This window comes from Falco cherrug, chromosome Z (genome assembly GCF_023634085.1).
Source record: "Falco cherrug isolate bFalChe1 chromosome Z, bFalChe1.pri, whole genome shotgun sequence".
Taxonomy (NCBI): domain Eukaryota; kingdom Metazoa; phylum Chordata; class Aves; order Falconiformes; family Falconidae; genus Falco; species Falco cherrug.
Window position 1 is genome coordinate 11,069,338 of NC_073720.1, and position 23,208 is coordinate 11,092,545.

The window sequence follows — 23,208 nt, forward strand, 5'->3', positions numbered from 1 at the left end:
GTGGGGAAGCAGTAGGACACGAAAGCAAAGCCAGCATCTGTCCCGCGGGAACCATGGGGAGAAGGGCAGGCAGGGAAGTGGCCCTGGGGTCAGTGTTTCCAGGTGCCACCTAACCCAAAACCAGAGCTGGTGGGGGGCAGGGAAGCGCCAGGCCCTGCTGCCATCGGAGCTGGCAATGGCAGGAGCAAGCAGCAGTGTTTTCTCTAATAGAGGTGGCATGAGGACAGGGTAGACATCTCTGAAGTAGGACAGAGCACCTGAGCCACCCACCCTCCCCAGGGACCTGCGTGGCCTCCTACCCCAGCAGGAGCTTGTCCTATTTAAAGGCAGCATTCCCGACTCCAGCGCATTCCTCCCCGCTGCCATGCACAAGCCCCCTCTCACAGACAGCCCCGTCCTTCTTCTGCCATCTTGACACTCCCCTCTCCCCTTCAATCCAGCTGGTTTGATGGAGCCCTCCAAGATCTGCCAGGCTTTGGGGCCCCACATGGGCCCCACACAACTCCTGCAGCAGGGGAGGGGAGGCAGGGAAGTCAGAAGGGCCCAGGGCAACCTTCTGCCGCACCATCTGCATTTAACACTCTTTGTGGAACCCTCAGCTCCTGCACCCCCCAAAGGCCGACGGCACACGTATCCTACGGCTCCTGCCTCCAAGAGGTTCCGAATCCAGCCTCCCACCCTGCTCCTGTGTACATGATGGGACCAGACCCAGGGCTTCTCACATAAACCACCAAGAAGTAACACAGCAGCAATTTCCTCAATTCAGAGAGGGAAAATAAACCAAGGAGCAAGGCAGCAAGACGGAAGTGGAAGGGAAGGAGAACCATGGTCAGAATCCAACTAGTGTTCAGGGCACAACCAGAGATCCAAGACTGTCATCAGAAAGCCAAGGGGATGCACGAAGCGCTGTGCTGAAGCTCCCCTCTTGCCCAACCACAGCGGTGTCACCCCAGCCCCAGAGACAGCCCAAGTGCCACCAGACAGGACAGATGAGACACGATTCGTTGGAGAAGTCCTTTGCTGCAGAGGAGCCAAAGCAGCAGGAGAGCTGACAGCTCACGGCAAGCATCGCAGCAGCAACACCAGACACCTGCTGCCAGGCTTTCTTGCCAAGCCAGGGCAGTGGGGAGGCACAGCCAAACCCGCTTCTTCAGTTAACGCGAGCTAAGAAGTGTTAAGAAGCGCAATCCCGTACACAGCAGGGACGTGCACATACAGATGGACCCCACCAGAGGAGCATCCCACGGCATCCCAGACACCGGCTTACAGACAGCACCAGCACCACACAAAGGAACTGCCAGGGCCTGGCTAGAGTTTTGTGGGATTTTTATTATTTTTATGGGGTTTTGTTGTTTGTTTGTTTTTTTTTTTTTTAATATAGGCTAGCGTTGTACCCTTTGCTAAAAGCTGATTTCTGCCACATAAACTAGAACAGAAATTTCTCAGAAATTAAGTCAGTTCCCCTCCTTGTTAATTCACTGTCTGCCTCCCAACTGAACAACGGTCTGGATTTGTGCCTGCAGAAAACATTCCCTGTACAAAGTCTGACGTGCAGCTACACTGTTCTGACTGAGGAATGAAGAAGCCAAGAGTCCATTGAACATTGGATTTTTCCCTGTACAACGTGGCCTAGTTTGGAGGTTGGTCGACCAAGGACAGCAAGTTAACCGTAGAGATCATCATCGTTGTCTTCACTGTACACGTTGCCCCCGCTGCCACCTCCTGTGCCTTGGCTCGGACCAGCACCGCCCTGGCTGCCCGACGGGAACCTGTGTGCAGCAGCGCAGAAGAAGAGATGCTGTTCAAAAGCCTCCGCACAGCTCAGCACCATCCCCTCCCTCCACACCAACACCCTGGTGCCAAGTAGGACAGGCAGAAGAAATGGGATGAAGCCTTAGGACAGGTCACACAAAAAGCTCACTGGGCTGCCGCTTGTGTTAAGAGGAAAAAGGGTTGATGGAGCTCAGGAGCACGAACAGAGCAGCTACAAAACACCTGCAGCACAGCCTACACCTGCAGTGTGTACTGGCCGTTGTACACACCGGGGAGAATCAGAAAGCATAGTGGAAAAGGGGTTTGTTATCCAGAATCCAGCAGAAATCTGCCTTGGTGCCCTGCTTTGGGGCCAGCTGAGCCATGCTGCCCTCCCTGCACCTCCCCATGGTTACCTGAAGCTGCCAAAGCCACGGCTCTGCTGTAGAGTCTGTGCAAACATCTCGTATTTCCTGATGTCGTTGTCACTGACAGAGCGGCGAGCAAAGCGCATGGCCTCCTCAAAGTGATCCCTGCGTATCTCGGGAACCGGGTCATCCTCCTCCACTTCCTGCAGCAGGACAGAGGGGCCAGGTGAGCTGTGTGCCTGAGCTCCACGGCCCAACAGCCACCCACAGCCTCCCTCCAGGCCAGGATGCTCCAACACCCACCAGCGAGGGGGCTGGAGAAAGATGCTGCAGCAGAGTGTGAGTCAGGGCTGCAGCAGGGGCCTTCTGAGCAATACTGACCATGAGCCACCCCAGGAGGGCCTCAACCTCCCACAAGATGAGAGCAGAGCGCTCCAGCTCCACACTCTGTGTAAAAGTCCACTTGTCCCCATATGACAATCAGAGGGAGGAACACTTGACACCTCACACACCTGAGCAGGGAAAGCTCACAGTGCCCCACTCACCATGGCAGAAGGGTTGGTTTGCCTCTCGCGTTCTCGCCTGATCTCACTCTCAATGGACTCACGAATGGCCAGTTTGCAGGCACGCTGGCAAATTTCTGTCAAGTCAGCCCCCGAAAAGCCATTGGTCATCTTAGCTAGGAAATCCAGGTCAACATCCTAGTGGGAAAAGACAAGATTTAAAAAAAAAAAAAAAAAAAAAAAAAAAAAAAAAAGGCAAGCAAGAACTTCTCCTTAACACCTTACATCCTCAGGTGACAGAGAAGTGTTTTCAGATCCCATGGTATCAAGGTGCTGCCTTAACTCTGGCCACTTTTGGAAAGATCAGCTTTTAAGGTTCCTGTCTTTGGAAGTTAACCACACAAAGGCAGGCCACACTCCCCACACACCCACCAAGAATCCACGAGGTGGCTCTAAATGCCTCTGCACTTGTGGATTTAGGATATGATTTGCTCAGGTCTCAGCATTAAGAGTCAAACAAAGCACTGTCACACTGGAAATGGGGCACAGGCAGACCAAAACAACTGACAGTTCTCCTTCCCCTCAGCTGAGGGCGTAGTACCACAACCTCCTCTGAAGCTTTCCTTCCCAACAGAACTTTAAAAGGTAAGCTTGGCATAAAAAAAGCTTGAGCTCTCACTTGACATCTGCTTTTCTCTGATTAACTATCAGTTGAATGATTGCCTACTCCCCAGGCAAAGAACATAGCTCTTGCGTACGATAAGAGTTAAGCAACAATTAACTGCAATGGTTCCTCTTTCCCCTTCCCACCCCTGTGTCCTACATTAACTTTTCTTTCAGAGTACAAGGATCTTTTCCATCTTGCCACAGCAGGCTTCCCTGTTCCCGTGCTGCGGGCAGAACTCCACCATGTGACAAAGACCTGCTGTGCTTACAGACGGACGCCTAGCTTTGTTAACACCTACCTCAAAGATAAAGACTCCCCCCTACCTCTTCATTTCCATCCTTCAGGGACTGAAGGTTTCCCAGCTCTGCCCCCAGCATCCACAAGCCCTCTGTTCTGTCCACTGCTTGTGAGGAACACGTGCAGCACACAGCAAACCCAAGTCAGGCACGCTCAGGTCACAGATCCTACCTTGGCAACTGGTGATTTCCTCAGGTTGGCCTTAAGAATAGCAACCCGAGACTTCTCATCAGGCAGGGGGATGTAGATGAGCTGATCCAGGCGGCCGGGGCGCAGGATGGCTGGGTCAATGATGTCTGGCCTGTTGGTGGCTCCAATGATGAAGACATTCTTTTTGGTGGACATGCCATCCATCTCAGTCAGGATCTGGTTGATGACACGGTCTGCAGCACCACCACCATCACCAATATTCCCACCTCGAGCCTTTGCGATGGAGTCCAGCTCATCAAAGAAGAGCACACAAGGGGCTGCTTGGCGGGCCTACAAAAAGGAAACGGGAACAATTAGTCCATGTTAATACCACCCAGTGAGGAGCATGCTGACTTCACACTCAGCCTACCCTACTATTACAGCAGCTCAGAGGAGTACCAAAGCACTGCTGCTGCAAGAAGAGCTTGAAGGAGCTGCTCCAGAACAGTCTCCTGCCACACAAACCTTCAATTAACTCCTCCTGAACAACAAGCTGAATTTCAAGAGCCTTGCCGGAGTAGGCAGAAGCGTGGAAACTCCAGTGCCTAAAGGGAAAGCTGGAGTCAGTTTGCCTTGCAATTTTCCTTGCAAGGCCAGGGGACATTAACTGGTTATTTAGGGCCTCAAGTATCAGTAGGCAAGATATATCCAATGGAAAGGGGAAATCCAATAGCTGTCTTCAGCTACCTAATGGGTAGTCACAGGGAAAAGGGAGCCAGATCCTTCTTTGAGGTGTGCAGTGAAAGGAGGAAAGACCACAGGCACAAACAGCTGCAAAGAAAACTCCAGTTAGAAATAAGGAAAAAATAAATTCTTCACAGTGAGAGTGCTCAAATACTAACACACATGCCCAGAGAGGTCAGGAACTCTCCACCCACAGCATGTGTTAAGAACATGAGGCACTGAGCAACCTAATCAAACTTCCAAGTTATCTCCCTGCTCTGGACAAACAGCTGGGCTAGATGGCCTCTGAGGTTCTCTCCCAACCTAGGTTCTTCTCTCTCACTCTCCTTCCAATTTTTTTTTATCAGCACCTTCCCTGACCACAAAAGTGAGGATTGCCAGGATAATCCACACAGATATGTTCTGGAACAGCAGGCAACACTACCTATGGAGAAACTGGGCAGGAGGAGTGAGCTCCTTTCTAAGCCATGTAAATTGCAGGACAAGAACCTGAGAAGATATTTTGCAGATTTTTGACAAGATATTATGCAGGACAAGATATTCTGAAAATCTGTAGATGGTGATGGCTAATGAGGTGTTAGGTCTTCAGGGACGTGGATGATATCTACGCCATTCTAATGCTAGCCTCACTGCTAAGGCACTGGGGCATCTATCACCCTGTAACAACAGATGTAAACTGTAGCCAGAGAAAAGGGTTTAAATAGCTATGTTGCTGAAGAGGGTTAATTCCCCAACATCAGGAAGGCAGCTCCCGCTCTCAGTGCAAGTGGACAAAACACAAAGGACACAGACAAGAACAAGGCCAGTAAGGCAGATGCTGTGGAGACAAAGTTCTGGGGGTACCTCAGCACAGACACAGCACAGGGAGCAGAAGAAATGCTTACCTTGTCAAAGATCTCACGCACGTTGGCTTCAGACTCGCCAAACCACATGGTGAGCAATTCTGGCCCCTTGATGGAAATGAAGTTTGCCTGGCATTCGTTGGCAATGGCTTTGGCCAGCAGCGTCTTACCACAACCAGGTGGCCCATAGAACAGAACCCCTTTTGATGGGGTCATACCAAATTTAAGGAACTTGTCTGGGTGCTCCACAGGATACTAAGGGAGAACAAAACAAATAAACAAAAATCTCCTGTGATGAGCCAGGACAAGCCTGTACCTTAGAATCACAGAATGGTTTGGGTGGGAAGGGATCTTCAAAGATCACCTAGTGCAATCCTTCTGCCATGGGCAAGGACATCTTTCTGTAGATCAGTTTTATTTCTCCTCCTACCAGAAACACTACGTGCGATTTCTGATGGGTTAAACACAAAAGATCCTGCCTGCTCAGTGCCACTGGAGTTTTTAAATGGACACTGGTTCAAAGACTGGCTAAATTGGAAAGCTGCCTTAAACAACCTATTTACCTCTAAGAACTAAGTACCAGTTCAGGTAGTTTTCCAGCACACTTAACCCCAACTTCACTCTGCCCTGCAGAAGCAAAAACGAACAGCTCATTATCTAACCTATTCCCTCTGCTCTCCAGAATCAGGCAAGATGTGTGATGTGAGCATTTATCCTCAGCAACGAGGTCAGAGATAGGTGATGATTTTAACATCAGAAAATTAAGACTGAAAATTAGATTCTTTTATTCACAGACAGGATGTTTCTACAGTGCCAGCTGAAAGCAGGAACGTATCAAACCCTAACCATCCCAATGCAGTCAACAGGAGTTTCCACAGAGCATTCTTGACTTTTTGTCCCAGTCTTTCCCTCACAGAAGCCTTCACAGTTACTTCTCACCTGTCCCTGTACTAATGCTGACAGGAAGCCCTTCAGAGGCTCTCTGTGTGAGAATCTTCAACCACTTTCTGGCATATAAAGCCACCACATAACAGGACTCTCACAGTGGTCCCACTGCTGGTCTCCACTTAAGAGAACCAGAATGCTGCTGTTTCAGCACGTAGCACAACACCCACCTAAGATGCCACTGTAGACTCAGCTATGGAAAGCCTGATGCTGCATCCCAGCACTTTCCAAGTTCACTAAGATGGAACAGCATGGTATTTTTAGTCCATTACAAGCAAATACCATAAAAACCTCTGCATTTAGCCAGTTCACAGCCCAAACAGGAATCTGAAGAAGTTCTGGATTTTATTATTATAATTCATTTTTCAAGCTGACTAAGCAAAAAAATGTGTTGAAAAATCCTTACTTGTACAAGCTCCTGGAGTTCTCTCTTTACGTCCTCTAGACCACCAATATCTTCCCAGGTAACTTGTGGCACCTCCACCACAGTCTCCCGAAGAGCAGACGGGTTGCTCTGGCTCAGAGCCCACTACCATTATAAGAAACGGCATTATATGAATTCTAACATATTATGTTCCACTTGCTTCAGATAAGAAATTAGACATTGCAACAAAAAAGAGGGGCACTCCTGCATTACCCTGAAGTCATCCATTGTCACAGCCAGTGAGTTCATCACTTCTGCATCGATGGTTTCATCTTCTAGGTCTATGAGATCCATCTTCTTTCGGATAGCCTGAAGGGCAGCTTCTGAGCAAAGAGCAGCCAAGTCAGCACCAACATGGCCATGGGTCTCGTTTGCCACCTGAAAGCAGAGCACTGACTATGACTCACAGGGATACACGCAAATGCTCTGCAAGGGCAGCGCATGCTCTGGTCACTCACTGGGAAGGGCAACAAAGCTCTGGAGGACAGCAGTATCAGTGCTTTCCTGCAGACTCAAGCCAAGCATTACCACATATGTAACAGGCAAAGACACCACTGTTCCACCTCCTACTTGAGATCCAAGCTGCAACTGGAATTCAGATGGTATACAGAAAGATAACCCTGAGGACTGCAGTTCTTCATTCAGGACAGAGATTACAGGAACCATCCAGTTTACACAGGATGTCCAGTATCACCACAATGCTCACCCAGCTCTCAGAGAGCTGTTTCAGGCTTGCTTTACTGTTAAAGAGAATGCCCAGCAAACAAACCCAGAAGAACAGGGGCAAGGCATTTCCAGACTGGACTGATGATACACATTTGTTTCTCTTAGCCATGGCATTCTTAACTAGTGAGTAAGGATTTTTGTTCACTGGTAAACTAGTTAGAAGGAAGCCCAGAGATCACACATTCACAGTTTCATGCTGTCCTAAATGAGCAACTGCATTTATGCGATCAAGGCTTAACAACTCTTCCACTACAAAACAGAGCACTGGGAATGTCTCTGTGCAAAGACAAGCTTTCCTAATAGCACGCTACTCACCTGTTCCAGATCCACATCATCAGCCAGTTTCATATTTTTTGTGTGGATCTGCAGGATCTCCAGGCGCCCGGTGGCATCTGGGATACCGATATCTACCTCTCTGTCAAAACGACCTGGGGAGCACAAAACATACGTTGAGCTGCTGATGCTGCAAACTAGCAGAGCTGCGGTTGCTGCCTTCCTCTGACTGAACATGATGACAAGCCACAAACACATACAATTTCAGAAAATGCCAGAGCTTTGGGTTTCTCTGCAGCATCTGTCAGCACAGCAGCAGAGTCAGATCAGAAAAGGAGGAAAGGCTTTAGCCATTTAGGGAAAGTGAGACTACTGCATTAACTAGAGTTCAAAATTATGTGACACACTGGATTGTTGGTTTAGTAACTTTCCAAGCCTCATTGTTATGAAAATATGCTCCCCTGAACCAACACACCATGAGATATTTTTGTTTATTTCTACCTTTGTGTCCTCATCACAAGAGTCCGCAAATACTGACAGACTTCATTTTTCAGAACTTTCACAGCAGTACTGAAGTGGTGAAAAATATAAACTGCCCCAGCATCTGAAGAGAGGTATTACTGCAATATCAACCAAGGTACATGCACCTGTAATTTTCCTCTGGCTATAGACGGGCATTCAAATGGCTCGCTACACATTTAAGAGGCTGTTTTCCCCTGCACATGTGACTGGTTTGCTATTACAGACTTCATCAACTGGACACACACCAGACATTCATTCACAATGAAAAGTTTAGAAAACCTGGATCTCAGAAACTACCAGACTTCTCACCAACAGAAGAGAAATCAGACAGTTCAGAGCCTTCTGCAACCTAAGGCATGAACATCTCCTTAAGCACTTACTCTTCAGTGTGTCCTCAACCAGCTTCACTTAATAGAAGCTAGCACACTTTTCCACTCTGAATTATTTTGTTTATTTCTGCAAGTTCTAACCTAATACAGCATGGAAAATGATACCAAAGTGTGGAAGCCTAGAGATGAATTTCAAACAAGCAGCTGGAGACAAGTTGATAGTTTATGTAACACACAGAAGATGTTTAATATTAATTTCTGCTCAATTCTTCCAAGGCTCCTGAAGCATAGCCTGTAACAAAGTATGTGATACACAAGAAAAAACTGCAATCATGGTTACCAAATCGCCTGAGTGCTGGGTCAATGCTATTAGGTCTGTTGGTAGCTGCCATAACGATCACATGCGCTCTCTGTTTCAGTCCGTCCATAAGAGTCAACAGCTGAGACACTATGCGACGTTCCACCTCCCCATGTGTCTATGGAGAGAGATATCAGTGGTTAGACCAAAAGCTCTACAACACAGCACAGGGGCTAGTACTGCACCAGAGTGGACAGATTCAACAGCCAAAAGCTGTCAAGAAACATTGTGAACTACATCTAATTCTTCTCATGTCCAAATGAAATCGAGCATTAAGTACTGCTTTACCCTATAGTCAAATGCAGAGATTCATGCCTGCTGCTACCAAAAAGATTGTACTTCTTCACCTTCTATATGCTTTCTTTACCTTCTCTCTCTTAGGAGCAATGGCATCCAGTTCATCAATGAAGATAATGGCAGGAGCATTCTTCTCTGCTTCTTCAAAGGCTTTCCTCAGATTGCTCTCAGACTCACCAGCCAGCTTGCTCATGATCTCAGGACCTGAAAAGCAGCAGCACTGTGGCACTCAGAGAGGCAACTAGCCCCAAGACATGCAGCTGAATCTGAATTCTTTTAGGTCAATGCTCTTGTGGGACAATTTGTATTTTAAACCAAAGGAAATACTATCAACAGAGTTCACTAAATTTGCAGCTGAACAGGCAAGAAGGGCATGCAGAATTACTTTGTATCATTATTCTGGTGTTTTCAGTTTACTCTAACAGATGCAAATGCAGCACTAGTCAATAAGCTCTTTAGCTGCCTCTTTCCTTACCTTATTTCACACTTGGTAAGCTGCTCTGTAATGTGCTACCACACACTGTTAATGGCAATCGTAACTTGTAAGAAGAGCAAACAAATTATATGGTGATGAATTATCAGGGTAATTAAGGAAAAAGCTCCAAGATACTGAAGCTGCCTTTAGCTTACATTACCAGGTATACATTTACCTCTCTAAATTCCTACAAATGAGTTTTTTTTAAAAAAAAAACAAGAAAACAAAACCAAAAATCCAAACTCCATCTCCTCTCAAACGACACATTAAAAAACATTAAAAAAGTGTAAGCAAATGAGTCCCAAGAGAAAGGACAGCACTCCTCTGAGATCTCCTACAATTGCTGAGAACTAGTGCAGGCTTACAGATTTTTTTCTGTTTTTAAAGATTTTTCCATCATGCTGATGGGAGTGGTAATGAACAGAAAGTATGCTTCTAAAAGATCCAAGAAAAAGAAACCTGATCCTCAGGAGTGCAAAGCTGCTGGCTGACTGAAGCACCCTAGCTGCAGAGCCACTGGTGCAGGCAGGTAGTAAGACTGCTTCAATACAAGTAATTCACCAGTTCATGCCAGCTCTGCTTACAACACTGCCTGCAGATCCAGGCTTGGGACGAATGCATCACTAACCCTGACAATGTTATTTTTATTATGCAACAGAAGTACAAGTGTCTATAAAGAAACGGCTGGCTCATTAGCATTCAGTGACAGCTTCCACACACTTTAGGAAGTATATGACAAGGGTGACATATGGTTAAACTGAGCCCATTTACATCTGATATCTTGAGACACAAAGCAAGTCACATCCCTACTGCTGGTCACTGCTATGCTGTGCTATGCAGTTCTTCACTATTGCCTTCATGGGTCTATGTGATTGAAAACAGAAAAGAAAACCAGCACTCCTTAAGTAAAAATGTTCAGTTATTCCAGCACTGACTGTAAAATGGGACAGAAAATTCAGAATGTGGTCCTTACCGGACATAAACCAGTAACAATCTCAACTGCAACATATGAGAGTTCTCAATAGGAGGTTCTCTCACCTGTAGCTAAGTCCCAAGGTACTCACAGCTTTCAGGAAAATTCCTCCCAATGGATGTTACGTGAAACAAAACTGGTCTTGTGCTTTACTTGAAAGGAAAGAGAAATCCACAGCAGACCACCTTCTTTTCTAAATGGAACATGGTGCAGCAATAAAAGCAAGTGTCCTGCACCCATATACTTAGAATAATCTCAGCACTTCGCTCCCAGCTCTGCCCTCAGCAACATAAATGAACAGACAGACAGACAGACTTCAAGTCCCTGTGTCGCAAAGCTGTCTTCCAAGCACCCTACTACAACACAATCAAGCTGAAGTGCCACTACAGATGCTTCCACACAAGTGGCCTCCAAATGTCCCCAGAGGCATGCTTGAAAGAGGTAAGGCAGGATGTCAGGCAGACACTGTGGCTCTACAAGCCCTATTAACACCGTTCATTACCATAAGATGGATGAATAAGCACATAGCAGATCTGGGGCCAAAGCAACCACAAACCTTACCATTTATCAGGAAGAAGAAAGCCCCTGTTTCATTGGCTACTGCTCGGGCAATCAGTGTTTTACCAGTGCCAGGAGGACCATACAGTAGGATCCCACGTGGAGGCTGAAGACAAAGACAAGGGACTTTGGTGAGCTAGTATCTGAATGCCCAAGTAGCTTCACAGTGAAATTGTACACACTTCATAAAGCTTGTCTGAAATTGAAATTGATGCAAACTCATGCAACAGCTGTCATCCCAGCATTGCTATCAACACCCTCACTACTTTGCGTGTCACATGAACAAAAACCTTGCCAGCAACTGACAGCACTGATTCAAGGCATCGTTCTGCTTTACAAGTTGCCAGTACTTTAATACGTGTCCAGAACATGTAAGCAAGTACTTTCCTAACACCATCATTAAAAAAAAACAACCAACCACAAATCACTTATTTGCCCTGCCAATGCCTCATAAACCTCTGACATCAAGAGTCATCTGCAAGGGCAAGCTCACTCATCCACCTGGTGCACACGGAGACCTACCTTCACTCCTATGGCTTTGAAGAGGGCAGGGTGTCGGAGGGGAAGTTCCACCATCTCTTTGATTTGAGCCAGCTGCTTCCGGCAACCACCAATATCATCATACCCCACTTCATTCAGTGACTCCTCTTCATCCTATCCAGAAGGAAATACATCAAACATTTGAGTGAAAACAACAGTTCAATAACCCCTCCTAGTCTACAGAAGCCAGGAATCCAGGTTTTTGCTCCCAGCCACTTCTTTGCTGTCTTGATATTCTCACTTTAAAGTCTTCCTGGTGTCTTCTACAATTGTTTCTTAGCTCTGTCTTCCCAGACATACAAAGGGAATTGCCTGCACATACCTAGACCTTACTAAAGCTCAGACTCTTGAATGACAGCCTCTGCTGCCAGGCTCCCTACAGACTCAAGCACAAAACAAGCTCTGGGACACTCTGACATGGCTAACAAAGATAGTAATAGACAATGAAGCTCAGTATAAAATACACTTTATTCCTTAAACTATTAAGCAGTATCTCTACTTGACATACTCTAGCTATCATACAGTTCTGAGATGTACTGCTGTCTTTTAGGATTGACCCAAATTAACAAAGAATATTAAGATCAAGATATGTGGATAAGATCAACTGCAACCAACTCTTCCAGTATAGCTCTACAGCATCCACTCATGTGGTTGTCCAAATTTCTACTTGGCCTTAGTTATCTGTAACATTAGGCCACAATAAAACAGTAAAATAACACAGCCTGGAATCTCAGAGGGGCTCAGTCAAACCCCACAAACAGGAACTACTACCTCAAGCAGGTCACTCACAGTCTGGACCTACCAAGCAATGAAGGACTCCACATCTGGAGATTCCTACCCTCTCTGGGTCCTGCTGCAAGTTTGGGGGGAACATTTTTCCCAGTATCTACTGGGAATTTCCCTTGATCCACCTTATGGCACTGCCCCTGGCCCACTCCCTGGGCACAGCTCTGAGAAAGAGCTTGGTCATCTCCCCATTCCCATCAGGCAATTGCAAGTACACCTGCCCTTTTGCCTTCCAGGACTCTCCAGACTGCATCATCCCACTCTACCTTCTGACCTCCAGCTCCTCATCATTTCGGTGGCCTTGGCTGAACCTTCTCCTTTCCGTCTCTGCTGTGTCCTGAAGAGCCCAAAGTGGAGTCATGGGGTGCCCAGATGCAGTCTCACAAGTGTCACACAGAGGTGAATTTTTCAGAAGGCAGCTAACTACAAACTAGCACTCACCCTGATCTGCAGGCAGTAAAAAGGCTTTTACTTCATGAAGTATGCAACCACCTTAGCTCATTTCTCTGAGATTCCCTACTCTGTAACAGTAAGGTGGTCAAAATCTGACAGAGAAGCCACTTGGGCTGCCTCAAACCTGGGACATTCAAGGCTAGACACCTTATGGGACTGGGGATTCATTTATTTATTTATTTTATTTTTAGAAGTCAACCATTTTTGGATTTCAGATTTCTCACTGAAAAAGCACTAATTGCTTTCTTTTCACGTGGCATGAAATTTAGTGACATTGTAAGCTCTTCCTCCTATGGAACAAGGCAACTTTGGAATTAAAAGACGCACCCAAGTCCAGCATGAGATATCTGGAAGCAGATGCAAAACCAGCTGCTGCCAAAGTATGTCATCTCATCAGCAAACCTACGCACTGGTTGCTATCTCAGCATATGAGGAAGGACACTGGAAGTAAATTTCTCTGACGACCTCCAGCAGCAGCTCATGTCCTGAAACTGGAGTTTGTAACCATTACATTCAATACACAAAATGACAAAAACAGGAACCACAAACACTGCTGCTCTCATCCCCTGTGACAGAAACAGACTTTGGACAGAGTAGATTCAGGAGAACCATGTGGCAGGATTCTGCTCACCTCTCGTTTGATCGGCTCTCCTTCACAATGGATCACTGTGTCCGGAGCCACTATGCAGTATGGACTCGGATCTGTCTCCACCACTTTGAACTCCACTGCACGCATCCCTCCACGCACCAGGAAGATGTCACCTGTAAAACCCCACACTGCAGTAGCCTGCTGCAACTGACAGCTGCAAAATGTTGACCCTTGTACTACCAGCAGCCCCAGAGGACGAGGAAGTGGGCTATGCAGGCATACACTGCTGTCATTTGAAACTGCTCTGCATTTTAAACTCCAGAGCTGCTGGAGTTGTACTGTGACTACCCGGGCACCATTTAGATTCGCAGCAGTTAAAAAGTTCTCAAATTTCATCCAGTAACAAGCAGCAAACCAAACCAGCAAACAATAGAAAAGAATACTCTGCCTAAACACAAAACACAAAGACAAGGAATCACATTTCTTTTCCATTCAGTTTCAATTTAACGTTCCTGAAACAGGCAAAAAGAACTAGCTTAATGAAAATCTATTTTGAAGTTATTATAACTAGTTGGTACTAGTTATAACGGGTTGTCTCCAGAAGCAGAATAATACTGCACTATGACTCCTGGCTAAACCAGGCCACAGCATAGTATATTAGGACCTATTTGTTCCAGCAGAAATGCTACTAGCACAACTTCTAAAGTGCACTTACTTTTCTACACATTCTCCCAGTTATTTTGAAGAGGTGAATTTATCAGAGCAAGCTGATATACCCAAGCAATTGCTCAATATGCAGGCAACTCCCCAATTCCATCAAGTGGTAGCAACTTAGTTTAATGAGATTTTCTCCTGAGTTCTACCCTGAGCCTTTTCTGATGCTCTCCCATCTCATGTAGCAAAAAAAAAGAAATAATTAAAAAAAAAAAAAAAATCAAGCTGCTCTGCCAGCCAGCAGCAGCAATCATACTTTCTTCTGAAGATCTGGAAAAAAATCAGCAACAGCAAAATCTCACTCTACAGATGTCAGTCTAATGCTTCGCAGAGATCTCTGCAAGCTTCTAGAAATTCTCTTTATTCAGAACAGTCTCAGGACTAGCTCGCACTCGCTGCCATCAGGACTTCAATAACAGGCACTATTACCTTTCCTGATGGGCCTGTACGCTTCCAGGAAGTACGGCTTGAGATAGACCTCAAACAGATTCCCCGTGATCCCTTCTACCGTGTCATCAATTGGAAGCACATGGATACGTTTACCGTATTTCACATCAGGGCAAGGCTGGATGCTACAACAGAAGAAAACTCCAGTTAGATGGTAAATCCACAAAGCTCACAAGCCTCGTAATACACAATAAAACACTTGATACACCGTGAACAATTGTTTACAATTGGGTTTAATCACAATTCTCACTGGTTCTTATAAGACTTGTCTCCCTTTAAAGGCATAGCATTATTTTTTTTCACCCCATGTTCTGTGCAGAGGGGGCTTTGTCAGCAGGGGGCTTTCTTTGCTCCAGGCTGGATCTTTTAGTATGCTAATTAGGATACACACATAGTTCAAGTAATTTTATGTTTGGTCTCATTATCTCCTTAAGCCTACCTTGTTATGTCTCAGCTTGACTTACTTTATGGCATCTGTTCCTTCTCGTATGACCATGACCGTTTATAACATCCCCTGTTTTTCAAAAATCTTTCTTGTTTTTCATTATAGATACTTGCGTATTTTGTCTAAAGTTAAATAAGAGACTGACCTTCTATTAACCACATATACGCAAGCCAGTCCAGTATGGATCCACAGACCAACACAAAGCACTGTTCTGTTCTGGCTACTGCGGTGTTTAGAACTTGCATTTTCTAGTCATAGGGGTATGGGTGGAACAGTCTCATTTCTCTCCTCTACAAAGTTTGTATGAAACACATTTTGCACTTTGGAGATCATTCCAAGTACCACCTCAGAAAGTTTAGTGTCAGAAACCAATTCTCCCAGAACATGCAGGACATTCCAGATTAGGACAATGCTCAGGAGGAGTAGCTATTAGCACTCCCATATTTAAGCCTGCAAACCAGCATCTGTATGTTTAAGAAATGCTGACCTGCTTTCCCCCACCCCTCCCACCACAGAACAGAACCTGCGTCCCATAAGCTGAAATACGTACTTCACTACTTTCTGCAGGTATTGTGCAATAAAATTCCTGCAATGCTTTTTAAAGCATTTCTAAATTTAAAATCATTTTTATATCAAGGACTGGAATATAAACATCCTTTGGGGATGTTGTAAACTTGTTATGTGACTGCTTTATGTTTCTGTCACTCATTTCCAAGCAAGTTTTAACTTCTTTTTGCCACAGGGAAGCTCAGCTACTACGAGATCGATTACAATGTTGCTTTAATACCTTCCACAGTTTACACTGTGGACATTTAAAAATTTAGACAAGACAAATGACAATATAAATTTGAGAAGATGACTGTGACAACAGTGGGATGAATGAACCACTCAATTTAATAGCAGGACATGGGCTCCTGAAGGTGCTGAAGAGATTTGAGAATCTTTAGCACAGATTTTTAGTATTAATTTGAATATGCATATAGCCAGAAACACAAGCAAAAATAAATTGAGATCCCTGATCCTGAAAATGCTTCTGTGATCTCCTCTGGAAGATGTAAGAATATTTCCTTGCAGACCCTGCTTCTGCTGCTGACTCGATCAATTCAGGGGCAGCACACAAATTATTTAGGTAGCCCAGGGCTATGCAACAGTTCGCAAATGAGTCCTCACCTGATTACATCACCCAGGCGCACTCTCAGGTTGTTTCGAACAACCCTATTCATGCGGATCTTCTCATCTGAGCAGGTGTCATCTGACAGAACAATACAGACTGCTTCTCTCCTCTTCTTTCCTTTTAGCAGGACAGTGTCCCCTCTGAACAGCTGCAACTCGTCCATTTTTGCCTGTGAACAGTAACAGCATTAGAAAAACCTTTTGACCGAACAAGAATTCAAGCACTTGAAGGAGAGTTACTTGACTTTGGAGAATTACATCTTGGAAGTGATAACACTAAATTCACAAGGACAAGAGGCTCCCACTACGCCGCTCAAGAGCTGATACCGAAGCCAAACTGAGGGCACAAACTCAACTGAACCCTACAAATGGAGAATCATTGGAGATACATTTTATCATGGAAGAGTGTTAGGAAACCAAACAACCAGCAGCAGCTTCTGACACAAATACTTAGGCTCATGTTACAAAGTTACACTTCAAGTTAATACACAGTAACAACTTGCAAATTACCAGATTAACTGCTTTGATTTTATAGATGACACACCTGGGACAGTGACACAACACTGTTGTCTTCGTTGATGGCCTCATCAACAATTAACCGATTGGGCCTGTTCTTCTGCTTCAGAATAGCAGTCGATAAATCATCCACTTTAGAACTGGAAAAGAAAACAGAAGTTATGAGTCTGAGCAATACTGCTCCTCACTTTCCAGCCACCCTGTTTTCATCTCCACATTCTAAAACTTTCTTTGTTATCTTTTAAAAAATATGCTTGTTTGTAAAATAAAGAACATTTTTGCCTGACACCAGCTGCAGGAGTTCAAAGCACAATGCTTTCTGTCAGTAAATATAACTACTTTACTAGCCTCAAATGGAAATAGCTATGAAGCCACCTTTGAAAAGAAGTGGTCAGTGAGATGTTGCTGACTCTAAGATGTTTTGCCTAAAAGAATTAGTCAGACTCATCTGAAATCACATGTAACCACTGCCACCACAACAAAAGGTCAAGTCTATTTCGTGTCAAATCCCAAATAAATAGAGGAATTAAAGGACAATGCTGCAGACCCCCTGACAGGAAGAGTTGTAAGAGTTTAGCCTGTCAAGGCCTATTAGTTAAACCCAGCAAGCCAGTAGAAATATTCAAGTGCTCATGAAAAATGGGGGGGGGGGGGTGTTTATTTGGGGTTTTTTGGTTGGTTGGTTGGGTTTTTTTAGGATATAAGCACCTTTCCGTAATACTTTCACAGGAGTCACTGCAGCTCTAGCCCACTATGCCACAAGAAATATGACGGATAATTTGTTTGCCTTGACAAAATGAAGCAAATCAAACAGCAAGGAAATGGAAGAAAGGCAGATTAAATGTTTTCCTTCAAATCTAATACGCTCCATTAAAGAAATATGAATTCAAATCTTTTGATTCCCAAGGAGCTCTTGGAAGTTGTATATTTGCCAGCCACAACAGTGGCTGACTGCTGTAACTTTCCTTGACAGGCACCTGACTCTTTCTCCAGGTATTCCAGATGTGCTGGAATGCTAAGGTCAGAACAGTTCATTTAATTCTGACAAATAAGACATTTGTCCTAAGCAAGCAGCAAGGGTAGGAAACTTTGTGGACAATGGTGATGGCCACACACTTTGGCTCCATTTCGCTCTTTTAGGGACAAAATAACCAGAAGAAATCACACCTTGAATGGAAGTGGCACAGCAAGCAGCTACACAGCATGAAGGCAGACCGTGGCAGCAGTGTGTCACGTGGCACACTCACTGCATTTTTCAACGTCCATAGGAAAGGGGTGACATACCTACAGTGTGATGCTACCCAAGGGCCGCCCACCTCTCAAGATAAGGGTTTCTCCAAGACAGGCTATGCTGTATTGGCTCCCTTCTCTGACACATAAAAGGGGGAACAATACCACGCAAGCCTCTGAAGGCAGCCAGCTTGTTTCCAAGAGGTTTTAAAGAAGCCCTGGAAGCATAGGAAACATGTTGCAAATGACAGACATTATTTTAAGTGAACAAAAGGAGCTGCTGTAAAATATGTCTTTCCTGGACTGCTGGTACTGGGAAAGTCGCCTTTTTCCCCTCTTCATTAAAGAGTGCAAGTGGTAAGACATTGCCATCCATCCATTTCACTGTAAGATGTTACAGATCCATTCTCCAAACCCAAAAAGACACAAGAAAGGCTGCTGGGCACATCCTGGAAGAAGCTCATGAATTCCATCCGCAATCTAAAATGTGGTCTTGGTGAAGTCCTGAAAAGGGTGGTATTTCTAGGAAAACTGAGAGAGCAGTAAGAAAACCAAACAAATACACTGTCAGGCCAGACAGGATCATGTGGTTAAAACAGAAAAAAACCTCAACAACCTATTTGTAAGGACCCTTCCTCAGCATTAGCTCCTGGCCACTGGAAATTAATTTAGCAGATAAGAGTTTAAAACTTGAGCTAAGTGACACCAGAAAGAAACAATACTCCTATTTAGCCTGTTCAAAGTATGAATGTAACTCATACTCCTCCACACATGAGATGTGGATCCAAAGGCCTTTTGATAAGAAACTGCTGCCAGACTTTGACTACAAAAGCCATTACTGAAACTGAGTGGCTATCCCTTGGGATGCAGAGACTGCCGTGTAGTCTAAAAATCAGTTTGGGACACAAGATAAAAATAAATGGAAAAGGAACTGGGCAGCAAGTGGAAGCTTTTGGAACTGTCCACAAACCAAGAGCTGTATAAAACTGCAAAAAAGTTCAGATACCTCCGACACACAGCAGTGCTGAAGAGCACAGCAAGAGGTCCACTTAGTTCTGCTGAATGGAAAAAAAAAGTTTTAGTACTGAAGAACTGAACCTACAGTTTCCTAAGTAAGAAGCAAGGGCTGGATCAATGTTGCTAGTACATTACTGCGCTTAAAGCAATCAAAAAGCTTGGAGGTATTAAAAATGGAATGAAGGTCTCCCAGAAACAGCATGCAGCCATCTCAATGTGCAGGGTCAGCTTCAGTTATCTGACTGGACATTTCTGCAAAGAAACAAAGGTGTTATGAAATTGTATGTCAGCTACACAGGAAAGTGATGTTATTTCTCCTACAGACAATGGTAAGGACTCTGAGAGACAAGCATCTTCCAGTAGCAATTCAGAATATTATTATCATCACTATTTGCCCTCCTTGCATCTTTCCTGGGGGTTCCTTGTGCTGTAACTGAAATGACAGAGCAAAATATATCTGTGCACCTCAACCACGCTCAGACAATCCCTGACATCTGGGTACCAGGGAAGGAGAGCGTGAACTGAAAACACTAAGCAGAAAAGCTTAAGGCATGGGTTGGGGCTCTCTTCTGCCAACTCTCCTATATGTGTTGGCAAGACTTCAGTGAAGGGTGGGACAGACAGCTAAGCTACGTAATTTTTAAAGCTCCACCATGAGTTTCCCATCAGAGAAAGCCTGGTGCAAATCCTCTAGATCATCTCTACTCACCCCTTTTGTGAGCTCCCTCACTCCTTTCTTTCACTGACTCAACAAGGAGATAAACTGAACACAACATAGCTTTAGAGCTGTTTTGGAACTAAAAGGAAATTCAAAGCCTGCATCAAGCCTGCCCCTAGAGAAAGGTCAGAAGCGAGGACATAACCCCTAGGCACAACTAATGGCCGAATTTGTATATGAAGTGCAAGACATCAATAATATTGAAGCAAATACATACTAGCCCTAAAGACCAACAGTAACAGGTTCCCCGTTCCCACCCTGAACCCCCTCTTCTCTTTCAGTAAAGCAGTCCAACAGCCCCATTTGACACAGGGAATGAATGGTAGGGGGGACAGAACATGGGGACGACGAATTTGCTACAACTTACATCCTTTGTCATTTTTCTCTATGCCACAGCTCTCCTTGTTCAGCATGTGATAAGGCCCAGAAGTTATGCATTGTGGTGGATGGCATGAAGAACAAGACCAGAAAGTAATTACCAATTAGCAGTTCTTCTGAGAAAGACTACCAAGCTCCAAGGCTCCACTTAAACTGAGGAAGCAAGTTCTTCCTGTAAGACTGTGCTAAAACTATAGCAAAAATTCACTGACTCAAAATGATTCCTGCTGCAGTAACGAAAGTGAAAACGGTCAAACCCTCTGAATGCTGGTGTGCCTTTTTAGCTATATGCTCAGGAACTTGCTTCCAAGATAAAACCTGTTAGTGGTTTCTTACCACCCTGAATATCCACATTACAGACTGAACTGCTTTCCCCAAGTATGTATTAAAAAAAAAAAAAAAAAAAACCACCACCAAAAAAAGCTCCAAACACATTAAATATTTTATCCATTGAAGTAAATGAGTGAGGTATCTGATGACTGCAGCCACTCACTGGAACAGCACATGACAACCAAGCAGTGAGTTCACACTCACGCTTAAGATGCCAAGTTCTCAAACACTGTTTCAGACAGGTAGGCACATGAAAACAAGAATCCCTTCAGAAACCACACTGCCTTAGCTCTTGCAATGCTACTCGCTGTGGTAAGGCTCAATTCCGTAAGATGGCTGCCAGAAGCACTGACCCAAAAAAGGCAACTAAGAAGTAACTCTTTTCCAGTTGCAGAGTAACTTTTGTTGACTCCTATGTGGTGAGAAGAACTTTGCTAAAGTAGAAATTTCTTTTTAAAGTCACTGTTCACCCCACTCAGCTGCAAGACACACCTCTGAGACTGTCACTTCCACCACAAGCTCTACCATGGACACCAAATTCTTGGCACAGCTTGCTGGAACTCACTCAACAGGACCAAGCAGATCTAAGTTTCAGGAGTTGCAAAAGAAAAGAAGAACATCAACGAAGGACACTGAAGGACCAAAAGCGCCTCTGGCAAGCCCAAAATGTCACTTCAAGTAGTCCTGAATTTGGGCAGTTTCTCTTTAGGTGCTATTTTTACTCCTCTCAACGTGCAATGAAGTAGCTTACACACATGGGCTAGGAGCCAAGAGACCACTATTACTCAATTCATTTTTGAGGAGCACGAAAGACGATCCTCGGCCTGGAACAGAAAACCGAGCGAGGCAAGACACCAGAGATGAAAATATAGCCTATTGCCTCAGCTGGCACAGAGGGCAACCTGGCACAACATGTCTGCCTCTGCTAATGCCAAGTCACTTGCCAGACCGGGCCCGAGGGCCGCTGCGAGGAGGAGGCTGGGACGTGCCCCTCGCTGCCCCACCAGCCACTCCGAGGCCTGGAAGACAAAGCCCGCTCCGGCTAACGGCCTAGCCCTGGCGGGACGGCCCGGGCCGCGCCGGGGCATGGCAGGCAAGCGGCCCCAGGGCCCAGCGGGAGGCTCGGCCAGGCCTCGCCTCCGCCCCCCCACCCCCACCCCATGACTCGACACTTCCCGGGGAGGCCCGACCGGGGGACAGGGGGGCGTGGGGAGCAGCACGCAGGGAGGTGCCCATCCCCCTCCCGGCAGTACCCCCGCCTCCTCTGGGCCTGCATGACACAGCAGGAACGCGGGACGGATCGGGCCCGCCGACGGGCCGCGCCGCGCCTCGCCGCGCCTCGCCGGGCTAGGCCGGGCCGGGCCCAGCGCCGCTGCGGCGGGGCCTAGGCCGCAGCCTCCCGACCGGCGCCCCGCGCTTACTCTGATCCTGAGGCCATGGCGCTGGGGGGGAAGGGGCGAGGGGAAGCGGGAGGCGGCGACTCCTCAGGGCGGGCGGCGGCGGCGGGCTGCGGGTCCTGAGCAGGCTGGCGGGGACGACGGCGGATCCGGGCACTTCGTGCTGAGTGAACCTCAGAGCCGACTCATCAGAAAGGGGAGCTCCGCCGCCCACCGCCTGGCCTGCCTAGCAACAGCGTGCGCTGACCAATCGGAAATTCCTCCCGGGCGGCGTCTCAGCCAATGAGAAGGGCGGAAGTGGGGGGAACGGGGGGTGGGGTGTGGGGAAAAGACCGGGGGCGCTCCTTCCTCCGCCCCTCCCCTCTCTTTTTACCTTGCCAATCGTCACGAGCTAAGCGCAGCACCCGTCAGCCAATCGCAGCGCCGCCCCCACCGTCTCTGTTCTACCGGGCAACAGGGGCCGGGCAGCAAATGGCAAAAATCCGCCAATAGGAAAATCCGAACAGGAGGTCCCGCCCCAGCGGCCTCCTGGGTTAGTCTCCCCTCGGATTGGCTAGCGCTCGAGGAAGGGGGAGAGGGCAGCAGGGCTGCAGCCAATCGGAAGGGGCAGGGGGCGGGTGCTCGGGCGGAAGAGCGGGTGCTGAGGCGCGGGGCGGGCTTGCCCGGGCACGGAGTCGCGGCGCGTGCTGTGTGGCGTGCGGCGCCCGCGTCCCTGCTCCCCCATTTATTTGTTTATATTCCTGGCGGCTTTTCTTACTGGTGGATTTTTTTCCGGCAGGCCCGGCCGCACAGCCCGCTGCCCTCCGAGCCGCGGTCCCCACGCCCCCGCCTGGGTGGCGTTTGCCTGGAGCCTGAGCGCGGCCGGAGCCCAGCGGCACACGCAGCCCCGGCCCCGCTCCCCACCTGCCGGCGCCGGGCGGCCGGGGCAGCTCCTGCCGCCAGCTCCCCTCGCTGCCAGCTCGCCCCTTGCCATGCTGCTCCCAGCCGTTCCTGCCCCCTCCTGCGAGGCAAGGCTCGCCCAAGGCTGATCTTAGGCAGTCGTGGGACCTTCCGCACCCAAAATTAGCTCCAGCAAAAGTTGGGCAGGAAGGTGCCCCTTCACCCCTGCTCATGTCACAGAGGGACCCAGAGCCATGCAGTGCGGTGGGCACAGACCCCCAGGGATGCCGAGGACAGGCAGGCACAAGCCTGGACCCTGCCACCATTCCTGGCTCATGCAGCACACTGGAATTCAGTCCTCAGCGCTGCGCGCTTCAGCGCAAACCACGTCTCTGGGCTCCAAAGTATGCCGAG

At 47.0% G+C, this 23,208-nt stretch overlaps 1 protein-coding gene and 1 long non-coding RNA gene across 2 annotated transcripts; both read right to left on the reverse strand.

The window, feature by feature from the left end:
• Window positions 1-1,309: 1,309 nt before the first annotated feature.
• On the reverse strand, window positions 1,310-22,116 carry VCP (valosin containing protein). Its single transcript, XM_055699341.1, has 17 exons — window positions 21,940-22,116; window positions 16,874-16,985; window positions 16,327-16,499; window positions 14,694-14,836; window positions 13,593-13,723; window positions 11,705-11,836; window positions 11,186-11,288; window positions 9,247-9,380; window positions 8,862-8,997; window positions 7,713-7,825; window positions 6,885-7,049; window positions 6,654-6,776; window positions 5,345-5,557; window positions 3,759-4,067; window positions 2,666-2,821; window positions 2,169-2,323; window positions 1,310-1,769 (listed from the first exon to the last, which is right to left on the reverse strand). Exons 1-17 carry the CDS (start codon window positions 21,954-21,956, stop codon window positions 1,664-1,666), a joined length of 2,421 nt encoding a protein of 806 aa, XP_055555316.1. The 5' UTR covers window positions 21,957-22,116; the 3' UTR covers window positions 1,310-1,663.
• Window positions 17,500-21,926, reverse strand: LOC129734734 (uncharacterized). The gene is made up of 2 exons (XR_008730267.1): window positions 20,178-21,926; window positions 17,500-19,344 (listed from the first exon to the last, which is right to left on the reverse strand). It is a non-coding gene; the product is annotated as an uncharacterized LOC129734734 (long non-coding RNA).
• Window positions 22,117-23,208: the final 1,092 nt, after the last annotated feature.

Coding starts and splice junctions, on each gene's coding strand:
- VCP (XM_055699341.1), bottom strand. Junction 14,837..16,326: donor CGCCTGGGTGATGTAATCAG/GTGAGGACTCAT, acceptor CTTCTGTTGTAG/CATCCAGCCTTGCCCTGATG. Junction 7,826..8,861: donor CCCAGCACTCAGGCGATTTG/GTAACCATGATT, acceptor TGTGCTCCCCAG/GTCGTTTTGACAGAGAGGTA.